The 17,441-nt window shown below is 37.2% G+C and overlaps 1 protein-coding gene across 2 annotated transcripts in view; it reads left to right on the top strand.

The window, feature by feature from the left end:
* The first annotated feature begins 15,102 nt into the window (after positions 1-15,102).
* Positions 15,103-17,441, top strand: part of PDE6B (phosphodiesterase 6B) — a 38,945-nt gene continuing 36,606 nt past the window's right edge. For both annotated transcript variants that reach the window (XM_031942316.1, XM_031942315.1), the window contains exon 1: positions 15,103-15,252. In XM_031942316.1, the coding sequence (XP_031798176.1) occupies positions 15,151-15,252 (102 nt within the window). In that variant the 5' untranslated portion in view covers positions 15,103-15,150. The remainder of the gene's footprint in view (positions 15,253-17,441) is intronic.

The raw sequence follows: 17,441 nt of genomic DNA, 5'->3' as shown, positions 1-17,441 counted from the left end.
TCTTCCACCTGTTATCACTCTGCTTCAATCACAGTACAGGTTGTCACCACCCCTTGACTTCTCAGGAAGGCTGAGAGCCCTTAGGGAAGATGGGGAGCCGAACCAGACATTGTTAGCAGGTTCCCTCTGGGCTGAAGGGTTTTATACCTCACCCACAATTTCCCCACTGACTGTGACCCTCTACAGTTGATTTTATGATATTATGTTACTCTTAAAATTCATAATAGAAATCTGAAGTTTTATTCTCTTTTTCTGTTCTGCTGAGTATAGGCAAATGCCTATTTGGTGTCTGCTTAGTTAAGAATAAAAAAATGTATTAAGAAAGAATGAACAATGAGGATATATGGTCTACAGAGTTCTCCTGTGATGAAAGTCATTCTTTGAGACGCACATGATCTTATCAGGTTGTGAGCTCCTTGAGAGCAGGGATTGAGTTTTACCTTTTTTTGTACCCTTAGTATTAACATACTGACATATATTTTAAAAATGCCCAGATACCTAGTCTGAGGATTGATAGCTACAAGATAAATAGTGAAATAAACACCAAATTTCACATCAGAAGACTCAGGTTAAAACTTGGTTTACTTCTTAATACCTGGTTGACTTTGAATTACTCACTTTACTTCTCAAAATCTGTTTTGTCTTCTTTGAAACAAGAGATCTAATCATTTCTAAATATTATGTTATCATAGTATCAACTTATTAAAAAGTGTCTTTGAAGCCAAGCAAATACAGTGTATCAAGAAGTTGTGCCCCATTACCCAGAAAAATTTAGTTTAACTCTGAGTTCACTTCCAAAGCTCATAAATGTAGCTCACAAAATGTACCCAATACTTAGGATGCAATTTAACCAGAGCATTGGATTAGAAGGCTACCATCTTTGTATTCTAAACATTGCCTCTCAAAAGTCTAAGATTACATTGTAAGCTTGAAGTTCACTTAAACTTCAAGTCTTTTTCCCATGGAAAGTCTTAAACCCACCTTGCCCATTTTGCATCTTTTTTTTTATGAGATAGTTGGTATCGATTGCCATCTAACTTAATATCATTTTAGGAGATTTGACCTAATATTCCAACCTATTCAGATCTTATTATTTCATGATATTTTCATCCAACATATTAGCTATCCCCCCAACTTCATGCCTTCTGCAAATTTAATAAGCATGACTTCTATAATTTCATCCAAATCACAGATTTAAAAAATGTTATCTTGATTTTCAATTCCCTAGTAGCCATTTTTCCTCTTTTCTCCCCTGTTTGAGGAACATTCCTCAATGGGCAAAAGTAGGGCAAACTCAAAGTTTAAAAGTTTTACTTTCTAAGTATCATCTCATTGATTCTGAGCAGTAGTAGTTCTAGGATAATACTCCAAAGAGATCAAAGAAAAAGAAAAAGGATCCATGTGGACAGATATATTTATAGCAGCTCAAAAAGACTAGAAGGTAAAGGAGTGCCTACCATTTGGGGAACTGCAGAACAAATTATAATGGAATATAATTGTGCCATAAAAAATGACAAAAGAGAATTTCAGAGAAGCCTGGGAAGACTTATAAGAACTGATACAGAGTTAAATGGAACAGACACAGAATAGTTTACACAATAACAATAAAATTATAAAAACAAAAACAAAACCCCCAGACAACTCTGAAAGACTCAGGAACTCTTATCAACGCAATGATTAACTATGATTACCAGAAAGTAATGATGAAGCATGCTGTCCATCTTTTAAAAGAGAAGTCATAGACTCAAAATGGATAATGAGATATATTTTTGAATGTGGCCATAGTGGAATTTGTTTTGTTCAATTCTGCCCATTTGGTTTTTTTTATTATTATCATAGCTTTTTATTTACAAGATATATGCATAGGTAATTTTTCAGCATTGATTGTTGCAAAACCTTCTGTTCCAACTTTTCCCCTCCTTTTCCCCACCCCCTCCCCCAGATGGCAGGTAAACCAATACATGTTAAATATGTTAAAGAATATGTTAAATACAATATATGTATACATATCCATATAGTTATTTTTCTGCACATTTGTTAGAAGGGTTTTACTTTTTTTCAATTTAAGGAAGGGGTTAAAGTTTGAGGGAGAAAAAAATAAATTCTTATTAATTTTTTTTATAATAACTTTTTATTGACAGAACCCATGCCACGGTAATTTTTTTACAACATTATCCCTTGCACTCACTTCTGTTCCGATTTTTCCCTCCCATCCTCCACTCCCTCTCTTAGATGGCAAGCAGTCCTATATATGTTAAATATGTCGTAGTATATCCTAGATACAATATATGTGTGCAGAATCGAACGGTTCTCTTGTTGCACAGGGAGAATTGGATTCAGAAGGTAAAAATAACCTGGGAAGAAAAACAAAAATGCAAACAGTTTACATTCATTTCCCAGTGTTTTTTCTTTATGTGTAGCTGATTCTGTCCATCCTTGATCAATTGAAACTGTAAATTCTTATTAATTACAAATAAACAAAATTTAAATTTTAAAAAACACCTTATTGCTAAGTAAACTAGATATTCACATTATACTGAATCATTTGTGAAAATCATTACTAGAATTGTGTCCTCCCAAGTTCCCCATTCCTCTTGAATCAACTTTTTGCTTAGAATTTAAGAATTGGGATATTATCCTTCATATCTCTGAAAACTGCAAAATCTACTTTTCAAAATTTGGGGTATTGGAGTAGTTTTTATTTCTCAAGATTCTGGTCATTTCTACTATAGTCTTTTCTTTTTGGTCTGTATCATGTTCAGAATTACAAACCTCTTCATCACTTCCTCACCTCTGCAATTATGATGCAATTAGTACCAAAATTATGATTGAGGAAAGTCACAAATTTGTCAGCTGCTCTCTTTGGGGCAGAGTTCCAATAGAGAGTTGAAGTCCCTCATCACAATTGTCACATCTCTGCTCCTGCTTTGTGTCAAAAACTCATCTTTCATTTTCTCCATTTGATCCACTTATCTGTTGTATGCTCTCACCAAAGCAGCACTGCTGCTTCTCTTCCTTTTTATTTTCATTTAAGTGTTTTTCAACATGCCTTCCACGAAGTGGAATTTTTTTATTTTATTTTATAGCATATATTGAGTGTTACCATGACCACAATAGAAGAGAATCTTTGTGGCAAAATACATTGAAGATGGACTTCTCTTTCCTAGGACCCATCCCCATAAGAGAAAAAACTAGAAAAGTCTCTCTATCCCAAAGCCTATTCATAAAAGGAGGATTCCCTGTGGAGGAGGACCTAGAACATTTCTTTATTTTAGAGTCCACTCATCAGAAGGGATCTCTCTTTGGAAAGGATAATGTTAGACCAGTCTCTTTTGTATGTTCAGGACAATCTTATGTCCTGAATAGCATCTCTCAGAATAGCCTCTCTCAGAAAAAGAGCTCTTTGGGCTAGCTAACTTTATAATACCAGATGGGAATATGTCCCATTTTAGGGTCTACTTTGCTCTTCTTCACTGTAAAAATCCCTCTTTCCAGTATCTTGTTCTGATCAACCTTAGGGCTTAATTAGCAGAAGCTGAAATAGTTCTCTACCTCTAAAGAATGTCATCAATGAAGTACTTTGTTCTCTCAGTTCCACCAGGTGGTTACTGACTCTCCAATGGTTATGTGCACCATCACAAAATCCAAACACATGAACTTTGTGCTTGGAGTCAGGGGTGAGTCCAGGATCAGTTTGTGTATATTTTCAGTCTGTTTCCAGAATCAGAGGCCAGTCTATTGTGAGGAATAAAGTGACTCCAAATAGCCTGTAAAGGAATGGAACCTGTGGTGGGAACTTTGTTGGGTTGGCTCCATTCAATCCATTAGGCTCATATTTTATTCCTGGGCAAGCTGACAGCAGGCTAAGTGAACCTTAAAAAAGAGATGAAGAAAAAGCTTTACAGGGCTTTAACCAAGATCATATTTCAAAAGAACTGTGAATTTTGTTTAATTTTCCATTTCTTTTTTGTCCAGTGTTCCAACTTCAGCTCATTTGTAGATGAGCTCACTGAATATGTGACCAAGAACATACTTGCCACACCCGTCATGAATGGCAAAGATGTTGTTGCTGTAATCATGGCCATAAATAAAACCGATGGCCCATTTTTCACCAGTGAAGATCAAGATGTAAGTATTGGATAAATACACCATGTGTGCATGTATTGGATTTGTATATCTCTGTATATATGTATGTTTTAGAGTGCTGTAAGTCTACTTTCTGTGTACACATCTACATACGTGCTGATATATGAGTATGTATGTGTATGCACATGTCTCTATGGTTTTTGTGTGCCTGTATGTGCACCCCTCTACATATCTGTCTCTATATATTTTTCTTTGTGCATTTCTATACATTTGTATGACTCTGCTTACCTTATTGTCCCAGTGTTGCTGCCTATGTCTACACATATGTTAAAGTAGTCCATTTACACTATTTTCTCTCAATCCTTGTTGGTTATTCTCCCTTTTTTCCAGAGATTTTATTTCCTGGTTTGTGCTATATTCCACTTTCTTTCTGGAACTAAAATATACATATTGATAATTGCTCCTATTTCACAGTAACCTAATTTTACAATTCTTCAGGTCTTAAATGTGATGGTTTCCTTCTCCACGCCAATTTGGTAACCTAGCATCATGATCACAACTTGGACTTGCCCATCTCTTGAAATTTCACCACTCCAAAATTCTGAACATTCATGGAATTATAGCTTAAGTGCTAGAAGGGACTTTGGATGTTATCCTGCCCAACTCTCTCACTTAATAGATGGTAAAACTGACATTCAGAGAAATGAAGAGATTTCTTCAAGATCATATAGCTAATTAGTGGCAGAGCTGGGATTTGAGCCTGTCCTCTAACTTTGAATTCAGTGTGCTTTTCAGTTTCTACATTGAAATTCTCCTCTCTGGTCACAGCCTCACATCTTCCTACTTTTCCCACTATAACTTTCACATTAAACTTACTTTTTGCCTTTATCTGTCTTAATACATTCCTCTATCCCACTAGCTCTTCCACACTCTTCCTTCCCTTGCCTCATTACTTATCCAATCCCATAGTTTATCACTCTACTTTTTTCATTAACTAACAGTCTAAAACATCTCTTGTTCTCCTGATCCTTTGTCACTTCTCAGCTCTGAATCCTGGGTAATTCCATTATCCAATTTCTTCATTTCTATTACCAGACTGCAAAATCATAGAGAAAAGAGAAAGTTATAGAATCAAGTTAATTTTGTCTACTACAAAGGATTCCCCTTCATGCAGCTCAATATTCCTACTCTGATCAGAGAGATCCTCTACACCATTCCCCAGAGTCTCCAATCCTAACTTCTTTTTTCTTTTACCCAACTTCTCCCCTGTGTCCCCAAATTATAGCAGATGACTTCCCCTCCTATTTAAGTGAGAAGATAGACCATCTGACTTGAGTTCCTTCAGCTCCTCCATCCATTCATCAGAATGCTTCAGAATGATCACTATTACTTTCCTGGGACTTCACTGATGGGTCATTCTCCTAGGACAACTCAAACCTCAAGATGTTCCCAGTTGTGCCCATGATTTAAATACACAGCTCTCATCACTGTTCGCTCTCAACATTGTTGGGGAATATTAGCCACCAGGTCACAATCATTACTTTCCTCACCCTGCCAAGAATACTCCCCAACACATCAAGGGGAAAAAGCTTAATAGTAAGCCTCTTGGTGCCAAGAGTTCCCAGCCTCTGCACTCCTCTGCTCTCACACTAAATATTTACCTGGAACACACCTTTCCTGAAGCTTTTGCTTCACCTACTACTCATACTTGCTTTCCTGCAATCCCATATCAGGGGTTGGGCACTTTGTGAAGTGAATATCCAGACCACACATTTGTTCTAACTTCTGTCTTTCCTTCCATTTTACAATCACCACAATACTACATATTTCTTAATGACCCTTAATAACATAAAAAAAAAAACCCAGAGATTCTCAATCTTTTCCCATATCATGGACATCCTTGGGCAATGTGGAAAAGCCTAAAGGCTTTTCTCTGAATAGTGTTTTTAAATGCATAAAATAAAATATGTAGGATTACAAAAGAAACTAATTGTAGTAAAATGCATAGCAATGAAAAAAATTTTAAACAAGTTCATGGAACTCAGGTTAAGAACTTCTACTCTAAAGATAATAATTAGTTGCTGTCCTTTTAGTCTTTGTGAACATGAGAGATGGGGTGGAAACCTTCCCATGTACTTGGCAATATGCGAGTTCTTATCTTGGTTCAGAGACATTTCAATCTCCTGAAAATCACCTACTTCCTCCTTCTCTCTGTTCACAGAAAAGGAATTTTTTTTCTTATTTTCTACCTATGTCCTTTGGAAAGCTTGGAAGCTTATTTAGAGACCATATTTGTGAAAGTTGTTTACATACAATATTCCCATTTCCTCTCCTAAAACTCTGTCCATGTGGGTTCTAAATTCATATCACCAAAGGTACTCTCCAAAAGATTATCAGTAAGTTTCTAATTACTAAATTTAATAGTTTAAAAAAATTTCCCCTTGCTTTAGCTTCTGTGCAACTTCTGACAGCAGAGGAAGACCTCCTTCTTCTGGACTTCCATCTTCTCCTTCCTCTCTTACCCCTATAAGCACTTCTCTAATTTTGTACTGATTCCTCATCCTCTCCCTGCCCCCTTTATATGGAGATTCTCCAAGGAGTCTGTCTTTAGCCATCTTCTCTTCTTTCTGAATAGTCTCTCCCTTTGCAATATTATTTGTGCCTGTAATTTTAGCTGCTGCCTCTAAGAAAATGATTCCCAAATTTATATTTCCAACCTTGACCTCTTTTCTGAGCTACAGATCTGCAGCTTGGAGGGCAGTATGGTGTAACGCACAAAGGACTGAACTTAAAGCCAGAAAATCTAAGCTCAATTCCTGCTTCAGATAATACTAGTTTCATGACCCTGGTCTAACTAATCACTTGACTTCTCTGGACCTCAGTTTCCTTATCTGTAAGATAAGGGGGTTGTACTTGATCTAAGATCTCTACCCATTCTAAATATATGACCTCCTGAATTTCAACTACCTATGACTGGTGATGTCCCATAGATATCTCAAATTCAGCAAGTCCAAAACTGAGCGGATGATTTTTCCTCCTAAACCTGCCCTTCTGATCTCACTTTTTCTGTTGATGACACCACCATTCACTCAATTTCCTATGTTTGAAACCTTGAGATTATCTTTGACCCTTCTATCTTCCTTGCCTTTCTTACAGTAAGTTGCCAAATCCTATTGATTCTATTTGTTGCATGCCTCCCCCCCACACACACACCATATATATATTGATTTCCCTCTACTACCATCCTAGTACAGCATTGTCAAGTCATATTCCTAGGCTTTTCTCATAATACTTTTCTCCAATCATTCTACAGTACAATCAAGCTGGATGACTCTGCTTTCCAAACATGCTCCACATTCTCCTACCTGTTTCTTTGTTTTCACTGCTTGAAACTAACTTCCTTCCCCTTTTTCTCTGTTGAGTTTCTGTACATTCTTGGAAATCCTATTCAAATGCCACCTCCTTATATATAGTCTTCCCTGATCCCTTAGTCTGTAAGAACATGTTTGTCCTCTTGAATTTTTGTTTTTCCCCCAAACCTTCCTAATGAGCATATTATGTAAAATCTGGTATAGTAGCCCTTTGAGCTTATGTTTGATCCCCTGACTAGACCATAATCTCATGTTATTTAAGCTTCACATTTTTTCCACTTCCCAACAGGTGCTTAATATAGATTCTCTATATGTTGAATTAATGATTGGATGGATGGGATATAAGGGTATATTGATATGCATGGACTGCGCCTATGTCTGTCTGGACTTTTACTCTGTTTAACTCTTAGGAGATAAAACTAGAAGTAACAGATGGAAGATGCAGGGAAGCAGATTTCAGCTCAATATAAGGGGGAAAAATATTCTTCATAAATAGAGCTCCCCAGAAGTGTCAACCTATCTCAGGGCATATTGGCTTTCTCATCACTCAATGACCACTTCTAGGATTTAGAGTCTAAAAGGTGGTAAATTGCTGAGGTCTCTTAAGTAGTAAATAGCAAACCTAGGAATTAAACCAGTATCTTTGTATTCCAAATATAGTGGGCTTTCCACTATAACTATATAAAACTATTGGACAATCATGGAGTTCTTTTTTCAATACTGACATCCTTTTAAAGAAAGATTGCTTAAAATATCATGAGCAAAAAGAAAAATCCCTTTTCTGACATCAAATATATCTTAAGTAAGCATGGGATTGAAACCACCCTACTCCATTTCAGTCTCTCCTCATTCAACGTGATCCCATTTGGTGGTTTCTTGGCAAAATTGCTGGAGTAGTTTGTCATTTCCTTCTCCAGCTCATTTTACAAATGAGGAAACTGAGGCAAACATGGTTTAAATGACTTTCTCAGGGCCCCACAGCTAGTAAATGTCTGAGGTCAGATTTGATTCTGGGAAGTTAAATCTTCCTGATTTTAGGCCTGAGACTCTTATCTATTGTACCACTCAGCTGCCTATACCTTAACTAGGTGAGATCATATTTCAAGCAATCAATCAAAAAATTTTAGTATAAAAAGTCTTTGAAAGCCATTAGAGGATGTGAAATAATGCCAGATGAGATCTATTCCAATTGGCGGTGATTGTATTATGTCATCTGGATCCTATATAAAAGCATTAAGTTAGCTGGAATAGGAAGGAATTCTAGAAATTGAGACATGTGACTTTCCAAAGCACTTCTGAGGAGCAAAAGACTGAAATGTGACAAAAGAAGAAAGATTGAGGAGGGTCATCAACTCTGTAGGCATTTTTAGAGCAGAACATCTGAGAGAAATGTGGCTTTTCCCCCAACTTCTCTATATTTATCCTCAGACACTGTAATATAATATGCTGTTTCATTACCCAAACATTTCCAGTAAACTAAATTTTATCTCATTCATAAAAAGGCCAAGGGGTTACCTAGAGACAGCCATAAATGTAAAATTAGGCAAAAAGCCCAACCTCTGCCTAAATGTTAGGAATATTCCTAACTGGAGACTCAAAGTGATTGTGACTGAACTTACTAATTTTTTGTCGTAAAAAACTTCTTAAAGCTGAAGAAGGCACCATATGGACCTTGTAGTCATTCAGCAATTTTAGTCATGTCTGACTCTTTGTGACCCCTTTTAGGGTTTTCTTGACAAAAATCCTGAAGTGGTTTCCTTTTTCAATTATTTTACAGATGAAGAAACTGAGGCAAATAGGATTAAGGGATTTTCCCAGGGTCACAGAGTAGTAACTCTAACCATATTTGAGCTCAGGCTCATGAGTTTTCCTGACTTCAGGAGGCATCTTCTACCCACAGCACCACTTAGCTGCCTCATATAGACCTTAAAAACTATTTTATATATATAGTCCCCAGATATTAAATCAGCTAATCACTATAAGAGAATGTTACCAAAGTAAACAATAGGAACTCAGAATCACAAAGATAACATTTCCCTTACAAATATTATGTTTTGTTGGACATATGGGATGTTTTTAAGGCCAACCAATGCTTCATAATGGCCCTTTGAACCATGAGATGTTGTTCATATTTGAATTTAGTCTGATCCCTGTGAGCTAAATCACTTGGGTAAAATGGATCTTCCTTTTGGGTAAGTACAATAGATTTTTATAAAATCATCTGTAAAGATCTAGTGAAATATCTTTTATAACTTTCAAATTTTTAAAAATCGTTCTTTCAGGTCTTCTTGAAGTATCTGAATTTTGCCTCCTTAAGCCTAAAAATCTATCATTTGAACTATCTACACAACTGTGAGACTCGAAGAGGCCAGGTAATGAAATTATTGAGGGGACTCAGATCCCGCCCATCCCCTCACTTCCTTCTAGCCAACTCAGGAAAAGGAACAGCTACTCCTTCAACTATTCTAAGAGAGTATTCTCTGTGTCCCTTTTCCTCTCCCTCTTCTCTATAATCTATTTCTGTCTCTGAATTTCTATCTCTATGAGTATCTCTCTCTCTGGCTCTGTTTCTCTGACTCTGTCTCTTCTCCTGTTTCTCCTTCTCCTTATCCTTTTCTCCCTCCCCACCCTGACTCTTATAGGACCCTCCTTCAGTTCTGCTCTCCCACATTTCCCATAGTGGGAAGAGAAGCATTTTATCAACTCATCCATCATGTTGGCATTTAGTGAACACTGAACCTAGTGGGGTAAAGTTCTCTTGTTAAAGGATCAAGTCCCAAGCCTAGCTGGCTAAGGTTTAGAGGAAAGGAAGAGAAAAATTCAACATACAGAGAATTTTTTGACGTATCCTTTATATTGCTGGGTGTAAACTTTTTGAGAACAGAGTCTGAATTTGCTTCTCTCTCTCCCAGATTCGAAGCTCTCCATAAGTCTAGTCTGGTTTTGCTACTGGTTCATTCCCTTCCATTTGTAACCACATAAGAGGCTAGGCACAAATGCTTTGTGAAAGTAAACTAGATCATTCAATGCATTTTCCAGCATGGATCCCTTTTCTTCTTTCTTTTTTTTTTTAATTTTTTTTATAACTTTTTATTAACAGATTCTTCTTTCTTTAGAGACATTTCTCATCACTTCCCATCTTCCCTCTCTTGCCAACAGCCCTGTCCCATAATTGAGTAGCTAACAAAAGTATGGGTAACTGGAGAGCATCATGGGGCACAACTGGGATGTTTTTGTCCTCAGGTACTGCTTTGGTCTGCCAATAAGGTGTTTGAGGAGCTTACAGATATTGAAAGACAGTTTCACAAGGCCTTCTACACAGTTCGAGCCTATCTAAACTGTGACCGCTACTCTGTGGGCCTCCTGGATATGACTAAGGAGAAGGTGAGTGACATAGGACTGATGAAGCCATGACTTTCTCCAGAGCTAAGCCATATACCCTGCTGTCTCCCAGTCAGGCTCTTTCCCCACATACAAATCTGTCCTATATTAATGCCTTCCTCTTCCCCATAGGAATTCTTTGATGTGTGGCCAGTGCTTATGGGAGAAGCGCAACCCTACTCAGGACCCCGAACTCCTGATGGCAGAGTGAGTAACTGGGGTATTTCTGGGGTCATTTGTAGCTCTGATCTCTTTTAGGCTTAGGATAACCCTTTGTAGAGGAAAGGGAAGAAAGAAGTGAGCCAGCCAAGGGGAGAAGCTGAGAGGGGTGACCCTCACCCTATGGGGACATGGGAAATCTAAGGTTGGGTCTAATGATACAGATCAGCTGTGTTGATATTCACAATTTTGAGAAGGAAGATGTGCCTGGATTCATGTGACTGAGTATGTCAGAATATGAGTGCATAAGTACGAGAGGATCTTTATGTGATTATAAATATATATGTGTATGTGTGTTGTGAATATGAATGTGTGTCGAACTGATGCTGAGTGAAATGAGCAGGACCAGGAGATCATTATATACTTCAACAACAATACTATATGATGACCAGTTCTGATGGACCAGGCCATCCTCAGCAACGAGATCAACTAAATCATTTCCAGTGGAGCAGTAATGAACTGAACCAGCTATGCCCAGAAAAAGAACTCTGGGAGATGACTAAAAACCATTACATTGAATTCCCAATCCCTATATTTATGCCCACCTGCATTTTTGATTTCCTTCACAAGCTAATTGTACAATATTTCAGAGTCTGATTCTTTTTGTACAGCAAAATAACGTTTTGGTCATGTATACTTATTGTGTATCTAATTTATATTTTAATATATTTAACATCTACTGGTCATCCTGCCATCTAGGGGAAGGGGTGGGGGGGGTAAGAGGTGAAAAATTGGAACAAGAGGTTTGGCAATTGTTAATGCTGTAAAGTTACCCATGCATATATCCTGTAAATAAAAGGCTATTTAAAAAATTAATAAATGATTAGATTCACAAAAAAAAAGAATATGAATGTGTGTATGAAGCCACGTGGATGACTGTAAGATCATTGAATTTGGAGTCCAATTCAAGATGGAAAATGCTGACCACATCCTGAGAAAGGACTACAGAGTCTAAATGCAGATTGAAGCATACTGTTTTCATTGGTTTTTTCCCTTTCTCATGGTTTTCCCCTTTTATTTTGATTCCTCTTTCACAACATGATTAATATGGAGATGTTTAACACAATTGTATACATATAACCTGGATCAGAGTGCTTGCTGTGTTGGAGAGAGGGAAGAGAGAAAAATCTGGAACTCAAAACCTTACAAAGATCATTGTTGAAAATGGTCTTTACATGTAATTGGGGAAAAAATACTATAAATAAAAATATAAATAAATAAATAAATAAAAATAAAATAAATAAAAAAAAGAATTTGGAGTTCAAGGACTTGAGTTAGAATTCCAGCTCAACTACTTAAGCTTAGCCAAGTGATCTTAGCCAAGTGAATTGTCTTTCTGGGCTTTCCAGATCCCTTTGGAGGAAGGGGAACAGTCTGATCAGGCATTACACAGCTGCCCCTGTAAAATGAGAGGACTGGATTAGAGAGGACCTCTACAATTCCTCACAGCTCTATGATCCCTTGGGTGTGTATTGGTGCATGTACATGGGTATGTGGCCTCCATTATGGCTGTGATCTCAAGATATATCTGCAACAGCCTTTGCCACTCAGTGGGGCCCCAAAGAGAGTAGGACCTTGAAAAAAAAATCGTAACAAGTTGGTGTCTTTTTTTTTTTTTAAAGGAAATCCAGTTTTACAAAGTAATTGACTATATCCTTCATGGCAAAGAAGACATTAAAGTTATTCCGTAAGTGAGCACACCCCTAAGGAAGTTGTTGGAGATACAAATGAAGGGGAAATACCATATTAACATACTCACTATAATTTGGTATAACAGCATGGCACCCAGAAACACAATGAAACAGTATAATACACTGTAACATAATGCCTTGTACATTGTAGGTATGTGGTGAATATTTATTTGTGTTAATTAAATCTTATTGAAGCGACATGTAATACAAAGTGACACAAGTAAATACAATGGGAAGGGAGTAGTTTTGCTCAGAAAAAGAATTTGAAGTCCCTTTATTATAGAATCTCTCTCCCTCTCTTCCTCCTTCTTCCTCTCCATCTCTCCCTCTCTTTTCTCTCTTCTCTTCTCTTCTTCTCTCTTCTTCTCTCTTCTCTTCCCTCTTCTTTCTCTTTTCTCTTCTCTTCTTCCTTCCCTTCTCTTCTCTTCTCTTCTTTCTTCTCTTTTCTCTCTTCTCTTCTCTCTTCCCTTCTCTTTTCTTCCTTCTCTTCTCTTCTCTTCTCTTCTCTGTCTCTCTCCTCCCTCCTTGTCTCTGTCTCTCTCTGTGTCTCTGTCTCCCCCTTCCCTTTCTTTCTTTCTCTTTCTCTCTCTCTCTCTCTCTCTCTCTCTCTCTCTCTCTCACACACACACACACACACACACACACACACACACCACCTTGGTCAGCCCAGAACCTCTTGATGAAGGGACTATAGGGAACATTTGGAGAGATGATAGAACAGGGGATTCCCTCCTGATTCTTGTTCCCACAAATCAAAAATGTCCCTGGATTTCCCCTAATTCTCCTTGGTTACCCATTAGAAATCTGCTATTCAGCAACAGTACTCAGTAAAATGAAAAGTGCCCCAAAAAGAGAATGAGATCTGGGTTAATCCCAGCCCTCCCATTCATTATTTGTGTGACTTTTGATAAGTTGCTAATTCAATTAAATAAATATTTATTAAGCACCTGTTCTGTGCAAGACACTTAGGAACAAAAATATAGAAAGTGGCCTGTTTTACTCTTACTTTCTTAAAAGCTCTAGACTTCAGAATTCTCATCTTCTTTACCTCATGCTCAGCTCCTAAGTCCCTTTGTCATCTCCCCCATATATACCAAGACCTCCAGCCTTTATAAAGCCTTTTATCCTAGTTATGCATGTATGTGTAACTCAAGTCCACATGTGTGTATATGTAAATATATATGAACTAGATTCTCCAATCCCATAGTAGCCCCATGACTTTCATAGCCTAGTTCTCATTGCACCATAATTTTTTTTTTGGGGGGCTGAGGCAATTGGGGTTAAGTGACTTGTCCAGGATCATATAGTTGGGAAGTATTAGGTGCCTGAGGCTGAATTTGAACTCAGGTCCTCCTGACTTCAGGGTCAGTGCTCTATCCACTGCACCATATTAATGGCCTCCCTGCTTTTCTCCCCAGGAGTGATTCTGGTAGTGACTTTTAAACAAATTAGCCAATCTGCTCTTTTCAATCTAATAGTTGTAGAAAACAAAAGATTTTACTGGAACTAAATTCATGAGCTTCCCTCATTCTAGTTCTGTTTCATTGTTGTCTCTTGGCCAAGGCTAAATTCATGTCATTAAGATATACAAAGCCAGTCAACTTCTCTTAAAGTTCTAGAGCTTTCATATAAGCATAAATATATATATATATATATATATATATATATATGTGTGTGTGTGTGTGATTTTATGTACAAGTGTTCTAAATACAAGTATTCTGATGATTGCAGTTCCTTGAATGTCTTCATCTCTCTTTTCCCCAGAGCTCCCCCAGAAGATCACTGGGCACTGGTCAGCGGCCTCCCAACCTATGTAGCAGAAAGTGGCTTTGTAAGTCCTTTGGATCATTCTAATGTCATTAGTGGCTTGAGACTAGTGCACTTGATAAGCTGCTGGCATTTATACTCGGTTATTTAAGGACATGGTCATCTTCCCTTATCCTCCCCAACCCACCTAAGGTTTAGTGAATGTGAATATTTTTGTTTATACTCATCCATCCATATAGAGACACGGTTGTTTGTGTATGAGGTTGTGGGTCAAGTAACTCTTCAAAATTCCATCTGATGCTGTAACGGCTCCCAGCAAAATTATTTTTCTGATTCTTCCCCAGATCTGTAACATTATGAATGCCCCTGCAGATGAGATGTTTCAATTTCAGGTAAGTATTTGTCTATTTGTTGATAAGAAGTGCCTTTTGTTTGAGGAAAAAATTGCTTCTGTTCAGAAAAGATGCACAGAAAATTGTCTGTCTGAGTGGCAAGACAGTAACATCAAAGCTTCCTATGTGACAAATTCAAAAAAAAAAAAAAAGGCCCCGAGTACTTAGTCATTCTTTTTTTCTGTCTTCATTTAGAAAGAGCCACTAGATGAATCTGGATGGATTATTAAAAACGTCCTCTCCATGCCTATAGTCAACAAAAAAGAGGAGATTGTTGGAGTTGCTACTTTTTACAACAGGAAAGATGGGAAACCCTTTGATGAGCAAGATGAAGTTCTTATGGAGGTAAAGCAACTTACCTGGATACGAGGGCAGAACATTGCAGACCAAAATGTCCTGAGCACAGGAATAAACTTTCAGGAATAAGAACATTCTGAAAATGGGAACAGAGTGTTATTTTACCAATATGGGATTAGACCTTTGGGAGACAGAGTATTTTGGATGTGAGAACAAAAAATTAAGGATCAAAATATTGAGATTTAGGAGAAGACATTTGGAATTAAAGTGTTTTGGGTATGGGGTAAAATATTGAAGAATTTTGTGTCTGTGATTCTAAGTGCAAGTAATCTAAATACAAGTATTCTGATGGATGGAGTTCCTTGAGGGTTAGGCTGGATAAAACTCTTCTCCATTTCTTGTTCCCCCAAAACTGCCCCAGTTCTGGGCACTGGTTATGGGAATAGAACATCTTTAGGGTTTAGAACTGGAACACTGAAAGAATATGCAATCATTCACTTTAAATCTGGTCAATTAGTCTATTAGGAGTTTCTTATACTTTTTCCATCATCACGTTGCTTGATTTGAGGGAACATGTCACTGTCCTAATGGGAGAAAGAACAAGAGAATATTCCAGAATCTTAGAGTTTGAGGGAAACTAAGAGGTTGACTCTATACTTTAACAGAAACATTCCCGATGTAAATGTTGTGATGGAAAGAGCACTGGATTTAAGATTGGAGAACATTGGGTTCAAATCCAATTTTTACTCTCTGTGGCCTTGGGTTTTCTCATTTTTCTCAACTACAAAAATGAAGAATATATTGACTCTGAAAAAACCTATCCTGTTAGTTTTTGTTATTATTCTCTTGCTAATAATAATATATTACATAGTATATTATATAACCACAAAGGAGATAGTAACAAAATGATTATCCATTTTACAAATGTTAGGAAAATCTTCCATTTATTGGTCCTACTTCTTCTATTTAGGGCCAAGTGGAACCTATTTTTTCCAGCGCTTTTCCCCACATGCCATCCTATCAAGTTTTTGAAGCTAGTGGATATTCACCCTGATCTGAAAAGTTAAAGCTAACCCTTCTATGGAGTGGTTTCTTGTCATTTCACTATTCTCAGAATTAGAGAATTTGGAGGAATTACAGAAACCAAGTTATAGCAAGTAGAACCCCTATGATACACACAGGAAATTGTAATGCTTCAGCATTTCCTTGAAGACTTGAATTGAGCAAGAATCCATCACATTCTGAGACAATCCATTCCACTGTTAGATAGGAAATTTTTCCTTTCACCCTCCCAGAATGTACCGCACTGGTATTGTTATTTGTTGCTTCCACTTCTGCCTTGTAGAACCAAGCAGAACAAATCTAATCTCTCTTCCACATGACAGCCCTTCAGAATGGACAAAGAGCTGGACTTGACATAAATATAAATGGAGTTGAAATCTTGCCTCCAATGCTTACTAGTTGTGTGACCTTGGGAAGATCACTTCATCTTTTAGCTTCAGGCTCCTTCTCTATAAAATGGGTTATTGTATCAAATGAGATATCAGTAAAGCACTTTGAGAATTTTAAAGTATTACCTAAAGCTGATTTATTATTGTTATTATTTTCTTCTCTTATTCCACAGCTTAATTGATTAAGCACATTATGAAAATCTCTATTATGTTATTATTGTCTTTTCCATTCTTGGACCTTTTAACTCACTGTAATTGCTAGCATTTTTTATTCCATAACTTAATTTATTAAGCACATTATGAAAATCTACATTTACAAATATTATCTCATTTGATCCTCATAGCAACTCTGGGAGGTAGGTGCTATTTTATTAATACCCCCAGTTTATGGTGGAGGAAAATGAGGTAAAATGAAATTAAATGACTTGCTCAAAGACATGCAGCTGGTGTCTAAGACTGGATTTACACTTAAGTCTTCTTGACTCCAGACCTAGTGTACTACCTAATGGCATCTAGTGTACCATCTAGCTGTCTCTCATGGCATGATCTCAAAGCTATTCACGATTTTGCAGGCCTCTAGTTTATCAATGGCCTTTCTAAAGTGGGGTAGCTAGAACTGAATAGAGTACTCCAAGTATGGTCTTATAAGAGCAGAAATGTAACTATCACCTCTTTATTTCTAGAAGTTTTGCCTTTTGATGAAATCTAAGATCACAACATGTTTGTGACATCCCATTGTTCACTCATGTTAAATTTGCTAAAACCTCCAGATCTTTTCCAATTTTG

The sequence above is a fragment of the Sarcophilus harrisii genome, chromosome 6 (assembly GCF_902635505.1).
Source record: "Sarcophilus harrisii chromosome 6, mSarHar1.11, whole genome shotgun sequence".
NCBI lineage: Eukaryota > Metazoa > Chordata > Mammalia > Dasyuromorphia > Dasyuridae > Sarcophilus > Sarcophilus harrisii.
This window is presented reverse-complemented; position numbering and strand designations above follow the sequence as displayed.